Here is a 23398-nt window from a genome sequence, read left to right as displayed (position 1 = left end):
ATTACTCTGCACAACTACTTGCAATGAGTTGTGCATTCTAACTGACTAAATACATTTTCTGAACTAATAAAGGGGATTTAGTAGTGGCCACCAGTTGTGGTCTCCTGCAAGTGGAAACCTTTCTAGCTCACTAAATCCTTTCACCACCTTTGAAAGTCTTCCATTTCGGAAGCTAGGCCAAGCTACTTCAGTCCTTCCCAAGTTTCAGTTATTTTATTAATGTTACACTACTTTCCAGTGCATTTATATTTGGTTGGAGGTCAGAACTATTGTATTTCACTTTGGTTAAACACCAAGTGTTTTTTAATCAAAGTGCAATACAAATTTCACTGTCTTTTAATTCTCTGCCTTCCGAAATGAAGGCTGTTTTTCTGGGTGCTTATACACATCACCAAAGGTAGGAACAGGCTATCTGTATATCCAAATCCCCCTCTCCTTTACTACTGAGCTCTTTGGCCTAACGTCCACATTTCACCCACCAGAAATAAAATGGACAAGAAAATCTGAATGTAATATGGATTTTATTTCACCCCTTGTGATTAACAATTTTACTAAGTTCCCTAAAGCCTTCAAGAAAATGCTCAAAAGTCATGGGAAAAGGTTAATACAATCCTTAACATGTAGCAATAAGAAAATAATAAAAGATTTTAAAAGTTATAACTTCAAATCACATGGTTGCAAAGTAAATATAAAATAGTATTAACACACTTCCAAAGGGCTGAACTGCTGGTGTAGCAAAGAGACCCATTTTACAAGTTCCACCTTCCCACTATGTGAAATGGCGGCGGGTTATTTCCATTTACTCCATACTCCCCTGTCGACAGGTACTAATTACTTATCAAATACGACTTCACAAGGGAGGTTTTCTTACTAACTGGTAATGCATTTTTATTATACATCATCACTACTAAGCATTGGTTCTTTTACAAAATCGCATCTCCATCAAAACCTTCCTTTAACGAATTCCTTTATTATCAGATTCTCGTCAGATTTAAATTCGCTGCACCTGAAGTTACGTTGCGTGCAGATGCAGATTCAAATTCACCCCCTTACTGATCACGTTAATCGACAATCCAAACGCATAGTTTTACAGTAGTTGCTAGGTTAAAATAATACAGCTAATTACTTAAACACTTTAGAGCAAATTGGCTTAGTTCCTCAACGAGGAAAGTGTATAAAATGCACAAATTTAATGTGATTTTATCTCAAGAATCTGGTTCGTATCTATTTCTTTCCAAGTTACACATAGTTCTTGCTCGTAGCAACAGACCTAGGTGCTGAATACTTTGCGGTGTAGGCATTGTCTTCTTTCGGGGGGCAGGAGCAGCAGAGCAGAGCTCCTCCGAGGATCAGCAGACCCGATGTGCCCCATCCGATGTACAAGGAGGCGCCAAGTTCTCTCCTCTGGGCGTCGGTGACCAGCGGGTTGTAGAAATCCTTGATGATGGTGTTCGCTGACCAGGACACTGGGATCAGGGTCAGCACCCCAGACAAGATGAAGACAATTCCCGCTATAATTGTGACCTTGGCCTTTGTTGCCTCGTTTTCTATGCAGTTGGTGCATTTTCCTCCCATGATGGAGACAAGGATACCGATGACTCCCACCACAAGGGAGATAACTGTTAAAGCTCTGGAAGCCTGGAGGTCTTGAGAGAGCGCCAAAAGTGAGTCGTACACTTTACACTGCATCTGCCCGGTGCTCTGAACAATGCAGTTCATCCAAAGACCTTCCCAAATTATCTGCGCCACCACGATGTTGTTCCCAATGAAAGCGGTCACTCTCCACATGGGAAGGACGCAGGTGAGAAGGGCGCCCAGCCACCCGAACACACACAGGGCTATGCCCAGAATCTGCAGTCCCATTGATGCCATTCTCGAACTTTAGCACAAGCAATCTGCGACTTTCGGGAGCGGGAAAGAAATCGCCAGTAACTGCTTAGACGATCCGGAACAACCTGAAGACAATCAGTAAATGCCCTGTCCTTTGTATCCCTTCGTCAGTGGGCGGGCATTCGCTGCTGTCCACATAACTGAAAACAGGGATTACCCGTTGAACCAGATTCCATTATCTTTTTCAGGTGCTTTTGATAACTCAAGTGCCATGTGGAATGTTTAGTAAAACATTTGTGTCCTTCGGACACCACTGTTTGCAGCTAAATATATTTTCTCCCTGTAAAGATTTTTTTATTGGTAAATTACATTACCTATTGTAAATAATATCCTACTTAGGACAAAGGAATTTCACCTCCACCCAGTAACATTCACATTCCAACTCTTTTTAAACTCAGCTCAAATCACCAGATGCCTTTACTGCAACCTGTTTTCTTCTCTGATTCCTTCGGGTGGAGTTGATTAAAAGCTGATGTTTAGCACTTCTCTACGGGATGGTAATGAAATGATTCGTACACAGCGTTCATGGGCATCTGCGGACACTGAGAAACAAGGTTTAAAAAAAGAGTGCAGGAGTAACAGAAGTTCTATGACAGAAGTTCTACCCTACCCCATGTGAGGACTCCATTCCATTCTCCCACTTCCTCCAATTCTGTTGCACTTGTTCCAAAGACGAGACTTTCCACGCAGTTGCTTCTGAGATGTTTTCCTTCCTGAACAATAGTTTTCCCTTCTTCCATAGTTGACAAAACTCTCAACCATGTTTCATCCATTTCCTGAATCTCTGATCTCACCCACCTTCCTCCTGGACAGGGCAGACATGGAGTTCCCCTCATCATCACCTTCCACCTCACCAGACTCTGCATTCAACAGATCGTCCTTTGCAGTTTCCACCACCTTTGACACGTCCATCACCAGATGTATCTTCCCCTCCACTTTTAGCTTTCCAAAGGAACTGTTCCCTTTGCAATTCTCTGAATGGCTCTTAGGGCTTTACCGCTCACGGCCCTTCTTGTGGCACCTTTCCATGCAACTCCTGCCCTTTCCTTTTGCGCCTTCCAGGAAACAAGGCAGTCCTTTGTGAAGCAAGAAATCACTTGCATGTCTTCCAGTCTAGTGTGCTACACCTGGTGCTCATGCTATGGTTTCCTCTACATTGGAAAAACTAAATACATATTGAGTGATGCCTTCACAGAGCATCTGCATTCAATCTGCAGGGGCAACTCTGAGCTTCTGTTGCCTGCCACTTTAATTCTCCATCATAGTCCCACTTCCATTCTCTTTTCTGTGTGCTTCCTGCACTTTTACTAAAAGGTTCAATGTAAACTTGAGAACCAGTACCTCATCTTGCATCTGATGCAGTTGCAGTTCTCTGGACCCAATATCAAATTCAACAACTTTGTCTGTCTGTATCAGAACTGGCCAGTTCTGGTGAAGGTCATTCATCTGTAATATTGATTCAGTTTTTCCCTCACCTGCTGGGCATTTTGTATAGCTCTCCATTTTCCAGCTTTTACATTCCTGTCTTTTGTTTTCTTTCTCTCTTCATCTCCTTAAATGTCCTCAGTTCCCCAGTTTACAACTTTGTCCTTTGTTTGTTCTCTGCCTCACTCTCTCTCTCTCTGCCTCACTCTCTCTCTCTCTGCCTCACTCTCTCTCTCCCTCTCTCCCTCTCTCACTCCCTCCCTCCCTCTCTCTCTCTCACACACCCTCCCTCTCTCTCTCTCCCCCCCTCTCTCTCCCCCCCTCTCTCTCCCCCCTCTCTCTCCCCCCCTCTCTCTCTCCCCCCCTCTCTCTCTCCCCCTCTCTCTCTCCCCCCCTCTCTCTCTCCCCCCCTCTCTCTCTCCCCCCCTCTCCTCCTCTCCCCTATCTCGCCACCTCTCTCTCACATCCCCCTGTCTCTTGCCCCCCTCTCTCTTCCCCGCTTGCTCTCTCTCTCGCTCTCTCTCTTCCTCCTCCTCTTTCCCCCACTATCTCTTCTTCCGTCTCTCTCTTCCCCTCTCTCGTTTCCCCCCTTCTCCATTAATTGTCATCCTGATAAACTTTGTCAACAGTCTATCCCTATCACAACCCTAATGTCACCCTATCAGAGATATTCCCTTTTTCCCATCTACCCTCCCCACAATGTTCAGAAAGTCAAGTCCTTGTATGGAATCTTTAAAGACACATGCTGCTTCTTATTTGGCAATCCCTTGGGGTCAATGGTAACTTCAGTTCCGTTGATTGAGATGTTTGGGATCCACATACTCCCAGATGAGGAAGGTGGTGTTTAATGGGGCGGGGTTGGTAACAGTTTGGGAAGTAGTACATTCTTTCTTCCATTTACATTTGTTTCCTGTGTTTCCGATGCCTTTGTTCTCAATGACTTCCCAAATGCTCTGCCATTTTGAGTTGTCATGGGTAAAAGATCCCCATTTTTTTCAAGGAAGCTGTGAAAACATGCATGAATTATTTCCTTTGTCTACCTGTACAGAGTGCCTGTTTTTTGACTCTGGTGCCAGACATGCATTTGACACGGTCTGGCCCTTACAACTGAATGCAATAATAGCCTTGCTGCTGGGAATATTGATCAGAGGGAGGACACTGGCATTCATACACTTAGGCTGCCAATGGATTTGGAGTATTTTGCAGAGACAGGGTTGGTGGTACCTCTTGAATGTTTTGAAATGCCTGGTATGAATGGTCACTGTCTCAAATGCATAGAGTAGAGAAGGAATCACTGTGCACAGTAAACCATGAGTTTTGTGCTGGGATTGAGGCTTGATCTTCAGACACTCTTCTTCAGGCAACTGAATATTGTGCTGGTGCACTGAAAGCGGTGGTGAATTTCATCAATGTCTGCCTTCACTGAGAAGCACGTGCTGAGATTTGGGAAGTGGTCATGGACCTGTCTTATTGTGGGGTGTTGTTGTACAGCAGGAACAGGTTGGTAGAGGACCTTTGTTTTGTTCGGCCCATTTTCTGTATTCCTTAGTGAATGAGTTAGTGATGATGTGAAGCTCAGCCTCCAAACCTACATAAACATAAACAGTGTCTGCACACTGCAGCTCAATGAGACTGGGGTTGGAATGATGATAGAGTAGATATGATGTGGTTTGGTTAGTTTCCCATTTGTCTCATAGATTAGCTCTACTACAGTGGAAAGTTTGTTGGAGAGCAACCCCATCTTTATAGAGTGGGATTCACCAGCAAGAATGAGTTAGTCTGGCATATCAGCAAGTCCACTAGTAGAATGTGGATGTCTCATGACCCTCCAGCTCATTCTAATATGGAAATGGTGCATACACCATAACCCTAGATACAATGGATGAAGCAAAGGTGAGCCTCTATTACAACCTCGGAAAAAACCCATGGCCTGTGGACCAGAGGCAGCAAAGTGATCCTCCTAGGTGACTAAAACTCTAGGCTCAAAGAAACCAATCCTCAGGCTAGGCATGATTAGCTGAGTAGGGTAAACTAATGCCTCCTGACTGCTTTCCTCCTGTCACAGATATCTTTGTGATAGATCCCATTACAATTTTGTTTGAGCTGGTTACCAGTAGGAGTTGTCTGGTCTCACACAAGTCCCTTTGATTTTGTTGGGCAACACCAAACACTAGAGGAACTCAGCAGGTAAGGCAACATCTATGGAGGGAAGTGGACTGTTGACATTTCAGGTTGAGACCCTTCATCTAGACCAGTCCCGTCCAGATGAAGGGTTTCAACCTGAAATGTCAACTGTCCACTTCCCTCCTTGAATGCTGCCTGACCTGCTGAGTTCCTCCAGTGTTTTGTGTGTTGCTTCAGATTCCAGCATCTGCAGTCCCTTTTGTCTCTTTCCATTTCCGTCACCATCTAGGACAACATAGTCACATTTTTCCCCCTTCTCTCTGTGCAGTCTGCCTAGCCCTCAAGGTTGGTAAACTTAGTATTCTTCTCCAGTCTGACCGCTTTATAGGAATTCCACCTCATCGTTTCCATCACTCCTTATACAGACCCCACTTCCTTGACTTGATGCTGTGATGCTCTGATGCTCTTGAGTGGTAGGTGTTCTCTTAAGACCTTTCCTTGTTTCCAGCCAATGCAGATTTAACAAACACCTAATAGTGTTCTCTTGCTGTCACTCGCTCTAGCACTCTCTCTCTCCCTCTCTTCCCCCCCAAGCAAATTGAAATGACCTCGTCAGTTACCACATCTCATGCTACATTATAAAATTCACCGATCAATCCACTTTAAACCAGTTCAGAAAATAACTTATTCTCAGCTGTTAACAAGACATCATAAAATACAAAAGATACTCTGCCTTTTTCCTGTAGTGAAGGGCTTATGGATGGTGGTAAGGTTCTGAGGCTGCCATGGTTTGGTCTCAGTAGGTGCCATCCTGGTGCAGTGCTGGGCATACAACATTCCCACTTGTCAACTTCCCAAGCCAGTACTTTCCATCACCCTTTTCTTTGGCGATTCCCATTACAGCTACCAAGTGAGCACCCACCTATTGGGTCCTATTCCTTTTTCCTCTCAGACTACCTGGATCCCTGGCTAATTCATCCTTATACTATTCCAAACCTTCTGTCTGCTTCTCACTCATGTCTCCCTCTCTCTCTCTCTCTCTCTCAGTTCTCCAACTGTTTCTTATATCTATCCAACACTGTCTAATTGTTCCCTGTGTCACTGTCACTTTCCTTCAGTAGTTCTGCTATTTGTACATGATCTGCCTCTTGCTGTACCTGACACCTAGTTTGATTCCACTAAGACTTGTCTTCCTGTGCAATTTGACAGAGCAAGTGCCAAATCAACACTGGCAAGGATAGGCCATTGACTCAGAACTGACAAAGGGTCTACAACCTGGGGCATTAGCTCCAGTTCTCTCTCAGTGAATGCTGCTGGCCACTAAGTGTTTCCAGTATTTACTGTTTTTATGACAAGCTCTGCATCCTGCCACTGACTCCATCCCTTTCTTGAACGATACACTGAACCTGAACCAGACTGTTTGCAATCCTGATGTCATATGACCCTGGACTGACTTACAGACCTTGTATCCACCACTAAGAAGATCATTTATTTCCACCTCTGTAACATCACCCATCTCTGCCTCAGTTCATCTGATGCTGAGATCCTCTTGCGTGCCTTTGTTACCTCTGGATTTAACTGTTTCGAAACACTGACTGGCTCATTCCCTGTTCTAATCTCTATGCATTTGAAATCATCCAAAACTCTGATGCCTATGTTCTAACTTGCATCATCAATTCACCCATCACCCCTGTGCTCGTTCTCCTGCATTGGCTCACATTTATCAAAACATTGATTGAGAAATTCTCATGTTTATTTTTAAATTCCTCCACGTCCTTCCCCTCTCCATCTCTATTATCCTTAAGGGCCCTGCAGCCCTCCAAGAAATCTGTGCTCCTCCAATTCAGTCCTCTTGCTTATCCCTAAGTGTAAATTCTCTGCCATTGGCATTCATGCCTTCAGCCGCCAAGGGACGCGTTCGAATTCCTTCCCTGGGCCTGCTCTGCTGTTGTCTCTCATTCCTTCTTTAAGTACATCATTGAAACCTACATTGACCAAGATTTTGCCCTAATAGTTCCTTGTAGTAAGCATCAATACTTTGCTAACACTGCTGTGAAGTGCACTGTTAAGTTTTTGTTATGTTAGCAGAACTGTATAAATGAAAATTGATATTGTTGCCATCCAGATGCAATGAACAAGGCCAGATTATATCTGCAGTTTAACGTTGCTTCATCATTAGCCAGGGATAAAGATCAGTGATTAGCAGTCCTGATCACCTCTGGCTCATCCTAAAGTGCATAGAGTTTCAGGTAGCTGGGCTGCTGGGACCAGGGGTGGGTGTGGACAGGGGACAGTATTGGCAATTGGGGAGAGAGCCTTGAAAAAGGCAAGCCACCGCTATTGGTGGGTGGCCACGCTCTCCAGCAGCTGGAGAATGAGTAGCAGCAGGGTCAGAGTGGGAATCAAGAGGGGAACAAAGATGGAATGCACTAACCAGGAAGGAGGTGAGCAAAGGTGGAGGGAGGGACTAAGGAAATGGGGAGACTGAGGGAGGCACTTAGGGAAAAGAGGTCAGAGGTAGGGAGACTCAGAATCAGATTTATTATCCATGTCCATGTGGTAGCTGGTTGCCATTGGCTATTCTAATTTGAAAGAAATCACTCACAGGAAAATTATACTCCTTGGTAGAAGCAAGCCATTTTTGATCTTGACCTAAGGAGAAAAGGTCATCTAAATCTGACAACCAGTCAAAAATAATTTCTTGATCACAAAAGGCATCCACCATTTCAATCTTGACAAAGATCTGGGTTGTTCCAGATATAAAAAGACCAGGATTCCAGTATTTAACATCTTTTGCAACATTAGGACATTTCAATGCTTTTTAAGTCAATGATATGCATTTAATTTTGTAATATTAGAAATATAACAGCCAACTTACACACAACAAAGTTAAATGAGCAGAAATTTGATCATTAGCTTTAGTAATATTGGTTGAGAGACAAATGTAGTGCTGATCATCATGAGAATTCCCTGTTCTTCTCTGAATGTTCATGGGTTCTTATCATTGGCCCCACCATCCAGGCCATGCCATCTTCTCACAGGAGGTACAGAAGCCTTAAGTCCAACACCACAGGTTCAAGAACAGCTATTTCCCTTCAACCATTTGGTTCTTGAACCAACTGGCACAACCCTAATTAGTACAATTTAGCAATACTAAGACCACATTGATCACTTTGTGCTAAAATAAACCCTTCGTTCTAATTATGTCCTTTCTTGTAAAAATTGTGCATAATTTTTTTGTGAATGCTGCTTATATGATGCTATGTGCCTGTGCTGCTGCTGCAAACATGTTTTTCATTGCACTTGTGCATATGACAATAAACTCAACTTTGACTTTGACTTTGACCTGAGCGGCCAGAAGAAGCCTCAGTTTAACATCTCATCCAAATGACACTACCTCTAACAATGCAGCATGAGCAGTAATGCCTTGTTGATATCTCACTTCAAATATTTCTTCTCCTCTTATGCGCACTGGTATATATTTACCTACACATACAAACTCCAAGGTTCCCTGTCCTCTGCCACCATTAACAATGAAGCAAACACCAGCAGGAAGCAGATTTAGGAAGCAGTTTTGTTAGTCGAGCATCTAAAGCTCCTGCCACCAGGTTCATGTTGGATTCCAACTCTGTGAGGCCTTTGCAATTCATTCAACCCCGAAAAGTTAAATTCACAGTTTTCCTGCTGTCCCTTCCAAGGTGTAGGTTTGCAGGTATTGATGAGACAGGGATGTTGAATCCTTTTTATCTGTGCCTTTGCTTATTTCTCTGAAAAAACCTCCCACAGAAATTTGATCACCTATTGTGGGGGGAGTTTGAAGGAATCAGGTTTTACTCTATGGAGGTAACATACATTAACTAATGGGGTCAAGATCAAGAGGTGATAGAGGCAGTTAGCACCTGCTGGAAAATCTGTCCTTCACATTAGTGTCTTGACCCCATTCCCACAGTAATCTATTCAGGCCATCAACCTGACCAATAAGAAGTATAAAAGACTGTAGGCACATAAAAACAACAAGGCCTTGGGAACAGATGGTATCCTCACTGAAACTCTAAAAGTCAGCAGTAAGGAAATTTAATCAAAAATTCACAACTTCATTGTCCATATCAGAGAAGAGGAGAATATGCCAGGGGACATCAGAGATGTTATAATCGAGACAATCTTCAAGAGAGGAGACAAATATAACTACAGAGGAGCAGTCCTGATCAACCAGCTCCTCCCAGTAGTCAAACAACTACTCTCCAAATTGCAGTGTGGCTTTCATACATCTAGAGATACAGTGGAAAACTCCAAAAGAAATGCAGGGAGCAGCACCAGCCACGTGCATAGTCTTTTTCAACCTTGCTAAAGCCTTTGGCTCTGTCAATCAGTAGAGACTATGGAACACTCTTCTCAAACTTGGCAGTGCTCAGAAACTCATCACCATCTTACATCTGCTTCAAGATGGCAAGCAAACCATATTCCTAACTAATGCATCCACAACAAATCTAATCTCAGTGTAGTCTCTTGTCAAGCAAGGTTACATCTTTGCCCGAACATATTTCAATCTTTCTTGTACCAATGCTGAAACTCACCTCCTGCTGGAGTGGAGTTAATTGAGAGGACTAGTGGGAAACTGTTCAACCTTAACCATTTCTACTCCAGAACCAAGGTCATCCTAACCTCAGTAGTCGAGCTGCTGTCTGCAGACAATGTTTGTGTTTGCACACGTTCAAAGGCCAAACTTCAAGTCATCATCAGCTCATTCACTGAAGCATAAAGGTTCACAGTTTTGGAAAGCATGCACCACTTCCCATATCTCAGGAGCCAGCTCTCAGTAAAGGCAGATATCACTGATGAAACTCATCACTTTCAGTGCACCAGCATAATCTTTGGTCATCTGAAGGAAAGCATGTTTGAAGACCAAGGCCATGACTTGTGACAAAGCTCATGATCTACTGGACAGCAGTGATCCTTGCCATCCTAAGCACTTCTGAGACCTGGACTTCCTCAAGGAGCTGGGGAGATTCCACCACTACTGTCTGCACAAAACCCTCCAAATCCAATGGCAATATAAGCATAACAATGTCAGTGTCTTCTCCAGGGCCAACATGCCCAGCACTGCGGCTCTAATTATATTCAGTTAGCTATGCTGGGCAACCCTCGTCGCTCACATGCCTAACGTCAGACTCCCAAAACAGACATTCTATTCTTAGCTCTGTCATGAGAGGATATTACCAGGTAGACAGAGGATTCAAGGATGTGCTCAAAGCCTCCTTGAGAAAATGCAACATCTGTACTGACTCTGGGAGTCAGTTGCCCATGTCTGCTTGAAGCAGAGAAGAATCATTTGGGCTGGCATCGGGAGCACAAGGAAGCCCCATGTAAATGGTAGAAGGAGTGTGCCTCCTTACAAACTATCCTCCTACTTATCCCATCTGTGGAAAGATCTGTGGTTCCCATGTCAGTTTATCTTTCAACTCAGAACCCAAACAAATAAATGAAGTGAGTTATCCTCAATTCAATGTATGTTGAAAGTATCTTGACTGGTTGCACCATGGTCTGGTATAGCAATTCGAATGTGCAGGAACATAAAAAGCTGCAGAGAGTAGTGGACTCACCCCAGTACATCACAGGCACTTCCTTCCCCACCATCAAAAGTGCCTACATGAGGCAGTGTCTCAAGAAGGCAACATCTATCATCAAAGATCCCCACCATCCAGGCCATACCATCTTCTCGCAGCTACCATCAGGCAGGAGGTACAGAAGCTTGAAGTCCCACACCACCAGGTTCAAGAACAGCTACTTCAACCATTCGGTTCTTGAACCAACCTGCACAACCCTAATCACTACCTCAGTACAGCAGCACTAAGACCACTTTGCACTACAATGAACTTTGTTTTTTGTTTGTTCTAGTTGTGTTCTTTCTTGTATAATTTTGTATAATTTGTGTTTAATTTATGTTTTTCTTGTGAATATTGTGCCTCTAGTGCTATGTGCCTGTGATGCTGTGGCCAGTAAGTTTTTCATTGCGCCTGTGCATACATGTACTTGTGCAAATGACAATAAACTTGACTTTGACTTTGACTTTGCCAAGGGACTCCCTTAAGAATAATTTCTAGATTTTTTTTATATATTGCTCTTTTTAATATATATTGATTTATTAGTGATGACACTAAACTTAGAACTGTTACAAACAGTGTGAAGAATAATCACATGCTGCAAGAAGACTTAGGGTGTCAGAATGGGAAGTAATGTGGCAGATTAAATTTAATAACAAGCAGTGTGGCATGGTACACTTTGGCAAATAGAATGAGAGAAAATATAGATTAAGTGGCTCAGCTGTAAAGGGTACAAAATATCTATCAATCCTTGAAAATGACAGGACACATTGAGTTAGTAAACCATAAAACATTTTGGGATTCGTAAATAGATATACACAATACAAAAGTAGAGAAGCTGTGTTGAACCTGTCCAAAATACAGGGGCTCTCGAGGTTATGGATGACCTGACTTACAGAAATCTGACTTTATGTAAATTCTCCCATACATTTTTAAAGCTTTTTCCAGATAGTAATAATAATAAATTCATTAATGACTTGATTCAGTATATATTGCATTAGTTTAATTATGGATAGTATCAGGGTGAATATTCAATGAAATGAAAGAATTATTCCAAATGTACATGGAGTGATATGATATGAGTTACTATAGAAAATGGACAGTTCTGACTTATGGAGAAATCAGCTTATGGACAGTTCTCCGGAACAGAATCCAGGGACTACCTGTGCTAGATAGGCCACAACTGCAGTATTGCTTCCAGTTCTGGTCACCATGGTTCAGAGAAAAATTTTAGCTATAAAGTTAGATGGGAAAAGTTGGGAATTTATTGGAAAAAAGGTTGAAAGATTTGTTAGAAGTGTACCAGACCATGACTGGTTCAGATATTCTTCTGTGCAGAGTCATTCCTATTATTCTATTTCTATAATTTTATGATTATTTTGTTTCTAGACCATAGAGTCAGGGACAACCTTTATGTAATGATTGTGGCCTTCCAAAGATCTATGGAAATAGATATTTCAGGATTAAAATTAACAACATGTTGCTTCCTGCAAGGAGATAATTACCTTCATCGTCTTCATCTCTGGCTTTCTTCTCTGAAGTGTTCCTCAAGAAAGTGGAAGCCTTTAAAGAGTGAGGAGGAAACTACAGGCTACAAGGATGGACAATCACATGGCAGATAAAATTGAATACCAGCAAGTGTAATATAAAAGAAATTGGCAGAAAGAATGGGAAAAGGAAATAGAGCCAGTGGTTGTATGTCCTGTTCATTGTCAGGCCTTTGACGTGTTTTTATAGACTTGGATTCTGTTACTAATTGGCCCATGCTGCCCTGTGAATTCTTGCACTCTTTACTGTTCTACAGCCCATGCTTTCTCACAAGGGTAACCTTCTTTCCCTGTGCTCTTGAACTCCTCGACCTCATCTGAGTTTCCTATCTTCAATATTGCTTAACTCTTGGTTAAGGTGTTGGGCCTAGGCCCAGTATTTTTGACCTGACATATGTATTCTTTTCATCCAGATATTTTGTTATAATTGGAGCTGTTCCTTCTGATTCTGTAGTTTATCTAGCAGATTTTCTACCTACATGTCATTATAGTCTTTTCCTTTCTGACTTTTCTAATCAATAGCTGTCTAACCCAATGATTAAAGCTTGCTCATGGTATTTACATTCATTATCTTATTTAGTTAATGTTAGCCTGGCCTCTGTTACAATCATTATGCTGTGATTTTATCTCTTGCAAGGCTTACTCTTTCTTGTTCAACTGTTGTGTAAGCTCTAATGCATCTGTCATGACAGTTGCAAAGGATTTCATTCTTTCTGGCTTAACCATTGCTTAAAATTTGCCACGGCAATTCTACTTGTGAGGGAGTTCCTTGAAGCTCTTGAGCTAACTGCTGCACTAACTTCTGTGAAGCTAAATCGTGAGTCTAATATGCCTGTTAACTAAAAATTAACTAAAAATATTTGTAATGCAACATGTTTTCAGATAGGTATGCTATCAATCAATAGTGTGCAAAACCCTCTGGAATTCTGATCCAAATATGGCAAACTTCCTGTCAGCCAAGAAAAGGCTTGCATTTATATTGTGCCTTTCATGAACTCAGTATATCATGTGCTTTACAATTAGTGCAGTACTATTTATGTGGTCGCTTTTGAAAAGGGGAAAACATAACCACTGTGCAGAACAAGATCCTCCATACAGACTTGAGATGAATTATGTTTAGTTTCAGCTTGTTGAGAGTTATTGGAGCTGCAATCAACCTAGCAAGTGGAGAGTAATCCACTCCTGATGTGTACTTTATAAACTGTAGAAAGTTTTGGGTGTCAGAAACTGAGCCACTTGCCACAGGACACTCAGCCTCTGACCTGCTCTTGTAATACCAAATTTATGGTGAATTCCTGCTCAGTGGTGAACCCTCACAAAATAGATGGTGGGGGACTCAGTGATGATGATATCATTGATAATCAAGGGTAAGTAGTTGGACTCTTTCTTTTTTGAAATGGATTGCCTGGTACTTTTGTGGTATGAATGTACAGAGGGATCTTGTATCATAGCTCCCTGAAGATGGCAACAAAAGTAGATAGGGTGGTAAAGAAGGCATATGGCATACTTGCCTTCATTGATTGTGGCATTAAGTATAAAAGTTGGCAAGTCATGTTGCAGCTGTATAAAACTTTGATTAGGCCACATTTGGAGTACTGTGTGCAGTTCTGGTCGCTACATTACAGGAAGGATGTGGCGGCTTGGAAAGGGTGCAGAAGAGGTTCACTGGGATGTTGCCCGAATGAGAGAGTATTAGCTATAAGGAGAGCGTGGACAAATTTCGATTGTTTTCTCTGGAGCTTCGGAGGCTGAGAGGCGACCTGATTGAAGTATATAAATTTACGAAAGACATAGATAGGATAGTCAGTCAAAATCTTTTTCCTAGGGTGGAAGTGTCAAATACTAGAGGGCATAGCTTTAAGATGAGAGGGGGCAAGTTTACAGGAGATTTGCAAGGCAAGTTTTTTACACAAAGAGTGGTAGATACCCAGAACGGGCCACCACTGGTGATGGTGGAAGTAGATACAATAGCAATGTTTAAGAGGCATTTAGACAGACACATGAACAGGCAGGGACTGGAGAGATATGGACCATGTGCAGCCAGATTGGATTCATTTAAATTGGCACCATGGTTGGCACAGGTATCATGGGCCTGTTCCTGTGCTGTTCTATGATGTTCCTGGCAACTGATCAGCTCATGCCTGAACATTTTATAGGTCTTGTTGCAAGCAAATATGGACTGCTTTACTTGCTGAGGAGTTGTGAATGAAACTGAACATTGTAGCGCAACAGTTAACATTTCTATCTCACAACTCCAGAGACCTGTGTTCAATCCTGACCACCAGTGCAGTCATTGTTGAGTTTACACATTTCTCTGTGATGGTGTGTATTTTTGCTGGGTGTTGCAGTCTCCTTCCAAGTGCAGGCATGTGCCACCTGTTTAACCGAATACCCTCAGCATAGAAACTGCTCCACGGATACACGGAAATGAGGAGCAAAATTGAAATTAGTGGGATTTCTCCGCTGGGAGCCAATGTTGACCTGATGGGCCAAGTGGCCTCCTGATCTGATAAAGAATCTGATCTGTTGCAGTGAGTAATTAAGTAACATTGTGCAATCGTCACCTCATGTCAATGACAGCTTTTGTCACTTTGCTGATGATTCAAAGTAGACTGATCGAGCAGTAATTAGTGAGATTGGACTTTTCCTCTTATTTGTGAACAGGATATTCATTGGGTAAATGCCAGTGTTGTGACTGTACTGGAAAAGTTCTGAGGTGCTGGACCTAAGTACTACAGTTGGGATGGTGTCTCATCCCATAACCTTTGATGCATCCAGTGCTCTCAGCATTTTCTTGATATCATATGGAGTGAATGCAGCTGGCTGGAGGCTGATTTCTGTGATGGTGGAGATATCAGTAGGAAAACAGTTTGGATCATTCATTTGTCACTTCTGACTGATATGGTTGCAAATGCTTCAGCCTTTTCATTAGCAGTCATGCTGGCTCCTGCCATTGTTGAGGATGGGGCTGCTCATGGAGCCTCCTCCTCCTCTATTAGCTGTTTAATTGTCCACCGCCATTCATGACTAGATGTGGTAGGACTGCACAGTTTTGATCTGAGCTGCTGATTGTGACGTTGCTTAACTCTGCATATTGTATACTGATTTTGCTCTTTGACATGCATGTAGTTCTTTATTGCAGTTTCACCACGTACCTAGTGATATTGAAGGAGGGATAACCATCTGGTGGGAACTCTCCTGGGATAATGGCATTGATTTCATTGAAATAATGCTATAGGAGTTTTTAGACTGACCAGAGAGGGCAAATGAGAACTAGTTTAGCATCCAAAATGTAGTACTGGATTGATATATCACGTAGAATTTGTTATCAACTCTTTTGGACATTTGCTTATCCTTTAGTTTTTAAAGTTCCCATTCCTGGTGGCCCCATATGGATACCATTTACCCCCTCTGACCCCTGATTGAGGATACAGCAGCCTTAATCCTTACTTATGTGAGACATCTTCATCTAACATAAGAAGAAGCCTTTGATTCTACAGAATTAGAGGATGGAATCTATCCAGTGTCTGTGACAAGGAAATCTGTGTGTTCATCTGTAAAGTTGCCCATCTATAGTCACAGCCATTCCTTTCATTTTGCCATTACAAGTGGCCTTGCAACTCCCAATGTCTCAATCACTATCTGTGTTTACTTTTCTGTAGCACTTTCCACCATATCACCCTTTACCGAGCCCATTTACTCTGTATCCACCCCTCAGAAAAGTGATTCCAAATTCACTTACAACTGAACTTCAAAGATCTCAGATGTTTCACCTTTGGCCCATCGATTATAACTCCTGATATTCTCACTCATACCATCACTTCCATGTTTGATGTCTTGCTTCTGTGAAACACCATTCTCTCATCTTCGCCATGCTCCTGGAACGGTGCTCATCTCTGCTCTCATTTGTCCCTGGAACAGGTGTGACTGAATATGGCGAAAAACTCATCTAATCATTCATTACCAGGTCTGGCTGGATCACATAAAACACTATAGGGCCTTGTTTTCAGCTCTAAGAAGTGCTTATTATTCCAGGATTATTATGAAGTGAAAAACTAATAAGGCTTCTTTCACCTTTTGCAGACGGTCTTCTAATTCTCTCTTTGAGTCATGAAGCTAGCAGCACAGAAACTTCAGCCCAACTTGTCCATGCTGACCAAATTACCTAAAAGAACTAGCCCCATTTTCCTGCATTTGACCCTTATCCCTCTAAACCTTTCCTATCCATGTATCTGTCCAAATGTCGTAGTTATACCTGCCTCTACCACTTCCTCTGGCAGCTCATTCCACATACGCACCACCCTCTGTGTGAAAAAGTTGTCCCTTGGGTCCCTTTTAAATCTTTGTTCTCTGACTTCAAACCTATACCCTCTAGTTTTGGACTGCCCTGGGGAAAAGACTGCAGCTTTTACCTTACCTATGCTTCTATAGAGTTTTAAACCTCTATAAGGTCATTTATAAACCTCTCTAAGGTCATCCCACAGCCTCCTATGCTCCAGGGAAAAATGTCCTTACCTATCGAGCCTCTCCTTATAACTCAATCCAGTCCCAGTAACATCCTCATCTATTTAGCACCCTTTCCAGTTTAATGACATCCTTCCTATTGCAAGGTGACCAGAACTGTACACAGTAATCCAAATGTACCTTTACTAATGTCTTGTACAGCTGTAACATAACGTCCCTGTACTTGAATGATGAAAGTAAGTGTGCCAACCACCTTCTTCACCACCCTGGCTACATGTGTCCCCACTTTCATAGAACTATGTACCTGTACCCCAAGGTCTCTCTGTTCTACAATACTCTCTAGAGCCCTACCATTTACTCTATTTTTATAAGTCCTGCCCTGGTTTGTCTTACCAAAATGAAACACCTCGCATTTATCTGAATTAATCTCCATTGGCCATACCTCAGCCCACTGGCCCAACTGATCAAGATCCTGTTGTAATCTTAGATAACCTCCTCCATTGTTCACTACACCACCAATTTTATTATCATCCTCAAACTTCCAAACCATACCACCTACATTCTCATCCAAATCATTAATAAAAATGACAAACAACCAATGACCCAGCACCAATCCCTGTGGCACACCGTTGGTCACAGGTTTCCGGTCAAACAACCTTCTGTCACCACTCTCTGTTTCCTACCATCAAGCCAATGTTGTATCCAATTGTCTAGCTTGCCCTAGATCCTATGTGATCTAGTCTTCTGGACAAACCTTCCATACCAGCCTACATGTGGTACCTTTTCAAAGGCCTTGGTAAAATCCATGTAGACAATATCTACCGGGGTGCTCTCATCTACCTTTTTGATCACCACTTCAAAAACCTCATTCAAATTCGTGTGACATAATTTCCCAAGCACAAAGCCATCCCTAATCAGTCCTTGCCTTTCCAAATGCATATTGATCCTGTCCCTCAGAATCATCTCCAATAACTCTGACAGCCACCATCATGAAGTGCTTTGAAAGGCTGCTCATTGGCACACATCAACTTCAGCCTCCCAGACAACCTCAACTCACTGCAACTTGGCTACTGTCTAAACAAGTCCATGGCAGACTCCATCACCCTGGTCCTACACTCAACTCTGGAACATCTCGATAAACAAGACACCTACGTGAGACTCCTATTTATTGACTACAGCTCTGCCTTCAGTACCATAATTGCAAACAAACTCATCTCCAAACTCCTAGACCTGGGACTCAGCAACCCCTCTGTAACTGTAACTTTGACTTCCCTACCAAGAGCTCACAATCAGTAAGAATAGGTAGCAACACCTCCGCCACGCTTATCCTCAACACCACTGCCCCACAAGGCTGCATCCTCAGCCTCTTACTTTACGCCCTATACACTCACAACTGCATGACCAGATTCTGCTCTGTCCATCTACGAGTTCACAGATGACAGCACCGTAGTGGGCCGAATCTCAAATGATGAGTACAGGAAGGAGATAGAGAACCTAGTAGCACGGCATCAAGACAACAACCTTTCCCTCAATGTCAGTGAAATAAAAGAGCTGGTCATTGACTTCAGAAAGCGGGGTGGAGTACACGCCCCTGTCTGTATCAATGGTGCTGAGATGGAGGTGGTTGAGAACTTCAAGATCCTAGGTGTAAATATCACCAACGATTTGTCTGGTCCAATCACGTAGATACTATGGCCAAGAAAGCACTCCAGCGCTTCTACTTCCTTAGACGGATAAAGAAGTGCGGCATGTTCCCAATGACCCTACCAATTTTTACAGATGCACGATAGAAAGCATCCTATCTGGATACATCACAGCTTGGTATGGCAGCTGCTGAGCCTAAAATGCAAGAAATTTCAGAGAATTGTGAACACTGCCCAGTCTACCATGAAAACCAGCCCTGTTGATTGTGTCCACACTTCCAGCTACCTCGGGAAAACAGCCAAAATAATCAAAGACCCCTCCCACCCCAGTCATTCTCTATTCTTCCCCCTTCCATAGGGCAGAAGATACAAAAGCTTGAAAATACATTCCACCAGGCTCAAGGACAGCTTCTACCCCACTGTTATAAGACTCCTGAACAGGCTCTTGTACAAAAAAGATGAGCTCTTGATCTCTCAATCTACCTCATCATGGCTCTTGCACCTTATTTGTCTACCTGCACTGTGCTTTATCTGTAACTGTAACACTATATTCTTTAATCTGTTATTGTTTTCCTTTTGTACTACCTCAATGTACTTATGTTTGTCATGCAAAATAAAGCTTTTCACTGTATTTTGGTACATGTGACAATAATAAAGCAATTGCCAATTACCCTCAGGATTTTCTATCCTGATTCTCCCTACATGTTGTCACTCAGCAGAAGCATCTGGGAACAGTGTGCACATTGATGAATCTAACTTTGTGACTAGCCTTTTCTTGACCACTACACTCTCTCTAAATTGTGAGAGTGCTTATTTGACATCCAGTTTTGGATCATCAGGAATTTCCTCCATATAACTGTTGGGAAATCACTTGTCTTCAGTCTCTTTCACAAACTCACTTCCCCAGCCACCAACTCCATGCCTCTCTCTGGCAGCTATCTGAAAGTGAAACATGCTGTACATAAGTCTACTGTCATACTTGAGCCCAATATTAGTTTCTGTTTATATCTCTGTATTTTCACTAATGCTGCCCACTTCCATTTCCAACCTGTCCTGGCCTCAGGTCCCCTGTTCGAGAAACCCTTCTTAAGCAGTCCATCAGGATCAAAGATGATTTGCTTCCACTGCAGTTTTATGGGCTGAGAGTCCAATGCAGGATCTGGAGATTCTGCTACAGGTGGTGCTGGTGGGGATATTGGGCTCTCATACTTTTTGTGACACGGTAGGAGTTCATACAGCCTATCGAGTCCAAGTTGGCTCTCAGAGCAAACCCATGTGTTTCATCTTCACTTATTACCCTGTAGCCTATTCTCTCCCACATGTCCATTAACTCCACCCTGATTCACCTACACAAGGAGGAATTTATAGAGGCCAATTAATCTACCAATGAACATATCCTTGGGATGTGGGAGAAAACTGAAACGCCTGCAGAAAACCCACAAGACCACAGGGAGAGCATGCAAACTCCACACAGACACACAGCACCCATAGTCAAATCCAACTGTGCACTGGAGTCATGAGACAACAGAACTTGCACTCAGCTCCCAGGCACACTTGTCATGTAAACACATGGCACTCAGTACCTTCATAGATACTCCTGTATCTTGAGTGATCATGGGCCAGGGATGCCAAAGAGTTGTTGGGATGTTACATTTTTGAAGGAGATTTTGAGAATGTACTTGAAGCATTTCCTCTATCCCACTGGAGATCACTTACTGTGATGCAACTCAGTTGTGCTTGTTTTTGAGTTGGTCTCAGACATGTGGATTATACAGGCTGGCCCAATGGAATTGGTTGAGTATGGTCAGAAGCTTGTTGCTGGGGATGTTGGCCTGGGAAGAGATACTGACATTGTTTTGCCCAACTTACCACTGAATTTTACAATTGTTCAGAGACTGCACAGATGGTGTCTCTCCAGTGCCCTGTGGAGTCTAGGTTAACCAAGGATATAGAATAGGGAATCCCATCTGCAGTGACAGGTTTGAGGCCTTGGAACATTTTTCAGGCTATACTGAAGCATGAGAGGCAGCGGTGTATTTCATCACCAACATCTGCCATCAGATAGGTGGCTCCCAAAATTGGAAAGCAATTAATTTTTTCTAAGTTCCTCATGGATCTTGATAGGAACAGCCAGACAAGGAGTTTGGAGGAAGGGAGGGGCAAGTTGACAGAGGACAAAAAAAAACTACTGGAGGAACTCAGTGAGTCAGGCAGCATCCATAGAGGGAAATGGACAGTCAACATTCCTCCAGTAATTTGTTTCTTGCTCCAAGTTCCAGCATCTGCAGTCTCTTGTCATGTCCAAGGTGGTAGAGAACCTTGATCTTCCTCATCTTTAGTGCAAAGCTCATCCTCTGCTGCTTCACTGAAGAGAAGCAAACAGAATATGGAGCTCAACCTTAAAATGATATGTACCCTTTGCATTACGCAGACACCATCAAAGGAACTCAATACAAAATGTTTTGACCATGACTTATGCTATTTTCAATCTGTCCAGCCTCAGCTTGTGAGGCCAAAAATCATTACTTTGAAACCCATGTTCCAAGACCCTCCTGGCAGGCTTCTTGTTGGTAAACTTGGTCACCAAAACTCAGAATCCCCTCAAATGTTTATCAGTGTCCCTTTATTACTTAAAATAGGTAACAGCTTGACTGCAATATCACCCTCATTGCCAGTTCCTTACCCCCCACCCATACTTCCAACCTGCATGCAAACTGTGCCCCATTGAAGGCTCTCCACCTTCACTTCCAGAATTCTCCTCCCAAACTCTTGGTCATCTGCCTCAATCTCCTCATGAGGATATCAAACTTTGATAAATTTATTTTTTAATTTTTTTTGTCTATGTTGGAAAATGTGATTAAGTTGTTCTGTGGCTATTGGTAAGAGGAGAGTGAGAGCTCCACGGCTCCGCCCAAAATGTCAACTTCTCTTTCTCTCCATGGTTACTGCCTGACCTGCTGAGTTCCTCCAGCACTGTATTGCTCCATTAACGGATTACCCATTTTCGCTGCACAGGTAGAAACAAGTCATTCCTAAGTAGCAGTTATAAAGGAGGGCTAACAAAATTTCTGAACCTTCTTGTACAAGGGTTTACCATTCCTATTCTCAGCAACCCACTCCTAAACAGAAAGTTCTCCGTTGTCTTTAATTACGAGCCAGTAATTGCTCACGTGATTACTCAGCGTTACCTTTGAATGGCTGCGGGAAATTGTTAAGCAAATATTCGACTCCGTAACAATGAGCCAGAGAGCCTAGCGATGCCATGGCAATTCAAAACCTACCTCTCCGGGAGCGGCGAGTAATTCGACACTTAAGTGAAATTCAAATTAAGAGCATAGTCTTTTTGTTTTACAAAAGTCACCATACGATGCACAACTCAAGGAAACAAACTTAACATTTATTGATAGATTAGAAGCAGAAAGTGCACTGTGTTGAATACATTGCAATCCAAAGTACACTTCAAATCATGCTATAACCCGATATCGCGCGGAAACAAATGAACAAAAAAATTAAAGTTACAAAATGTAAACAATTTTAAAAATGAAATTACAAGACTTAATGACGGACGGGATCATCCAGCTGAATGTTACCGCTAAATTGAACGGATCCAGTCAACATGCAAAAAATGTCCCATTCCCCTTCTTGGGGCAGAAGTATTTACAAGTCGTATCGAATCAAAAAAAAATTTAAAATTACCTAACCCTTTGTTACAATAACCTATAGTGAAAACAGTTTTCTTCTATTAAGAGAAGAATCTTAACATTCCGCTAACGCGCTTTTAATTAGATTCCATTTAACGGAAAAGGAAGTTTTAACCATTATAGTTAAGAAAGCGTCTGTGTAACAAGTCCACACTTAAGAGATCTTCACAGTCTAAATAAAGTCGCCCGAAAAGCTGAGAGAACTCGCTTTCCTAAACACTGCCTTGAGACGTTGATCCATTTCTTTACACGTAGTTCCTGCTGGCGGAAGACTTGGCTGCAGAATACTTTGCGGTGTAGGCATTGTCTTCTTTCGGGGGGCAGGAGCAGCAGAGCAGAGCTCCTCCGAGGATCAGCAGACCCGACGTGCCCCATCCGATGTACAAGGAGGCGCCAAGTTCTCTCCTCTGGGCGTCGGTGACCAGCGGGTTGTAGAAATCCTTGATGATGGTGTTCGCTGACCAGGACACTGGGATCAGGGTCAGCACCCCAGCCAAGATGAAGACAATTCCTGATACAATTGTGACCTTGGCCTTTGTTGCCTCGTTTTCTATGCAGTTGGTGCATTTTCCTCCTACGATGGAGGTGAGGATGCCCAGAATTCCTACCACAATGGCAATGACGGTCAAAGCTCTGGAAGCCTGGAGGTCTTGAGAGAGCGCCAAAAGTGAGTCGTACACTTTACACTGCATCTGCCCGGTGCTCTGAACAATGCAGTTCATCCAAAGACCTTCCCAAATTATCTGCGCCACCACGATGTTGTTCCCAATGAAAGCGGTCACTCTCCACATGGGAAGGACGCAGGTTATGATGGCTCCCAGCCACCCGATCACACATAGGGCTATGCCCAGAATCTGGAGTCCCATTGATGCCATTCTCGGTTCGGTTCTTGCAAACAGTTAGCGTGCACTGCTGTCTTCAACCGTACTGAGAGCTGTGTGGCAAACACAACGGTACTTATTCAACACACGTGGGCGGGTTATTGTGTCCCAGCCCTCGAATGC

At 42.9% G+C, this 23398-nt stretch overlaps 1 protein-coding gene across 1 annotated transcript; it reads right to left on the bottom strand.

Moving 5' to 3' along the window:
* Positions 1–504: 504 nt before the first annotated feature.
* On the bottom strand, positions 505–23339 carry LOC127581389 (claudin-4-like). The gene is made up of 2 exons (XM_052035770.1): positions 22779–23339; positions 505–1873 (listed from the first exon to the last, which is right to left on the bottom strand). The coding sequence occupies exons 1-2, from the start codon at positions 23267–23269 to the stop codon at positions 1240–1242; spliced, it is 1125 nt and encodes a 374-aa protein (XP_051891730.1). The 5' UTR covers positions 23270–23339; the 3' UTR covers positions 505–1239.
* Between the last annotated feature and the right edge of the window lie 59 nt (positions 23340–23398).

This window comes from Pristis pectinata, chromosome 21 (genome assembly GCF_009764475.1).
Source record: "Pristis pectinata isolate sPriPec2 chromosome 21, sPriPec2.1.pri, whole genome shotgun sequence".
Taxonomy (NCBI): Eukaryota; Metazoa; Chordata; class Chondrichthyes; order Rhinopristiformes; family Pristidae; genus Pristis; species Pristis pectinata.
This window is presented reverse-complemented; position numbering and strand designations above follow the sequence as displayed.

What these genes read in the sequence shown, in the direction of transcription:
- LOC127581389 (XM_052035770.1), bottom strand. Translation starts at nt 23,269, where the DNA reads ATGGCATCAATGGGACTCCAGATTCTGGGCATAGCCCTATGTGTGATC. An exon ending in AGAGAACTTGGCGCCTCCTT is followed by an intron (nt 1,874 to 22,778) that starts GTACATCGGATG and finishes CTAAAGTTCGAG; the next exon opens with AATGGCATCAATGGGACTGC.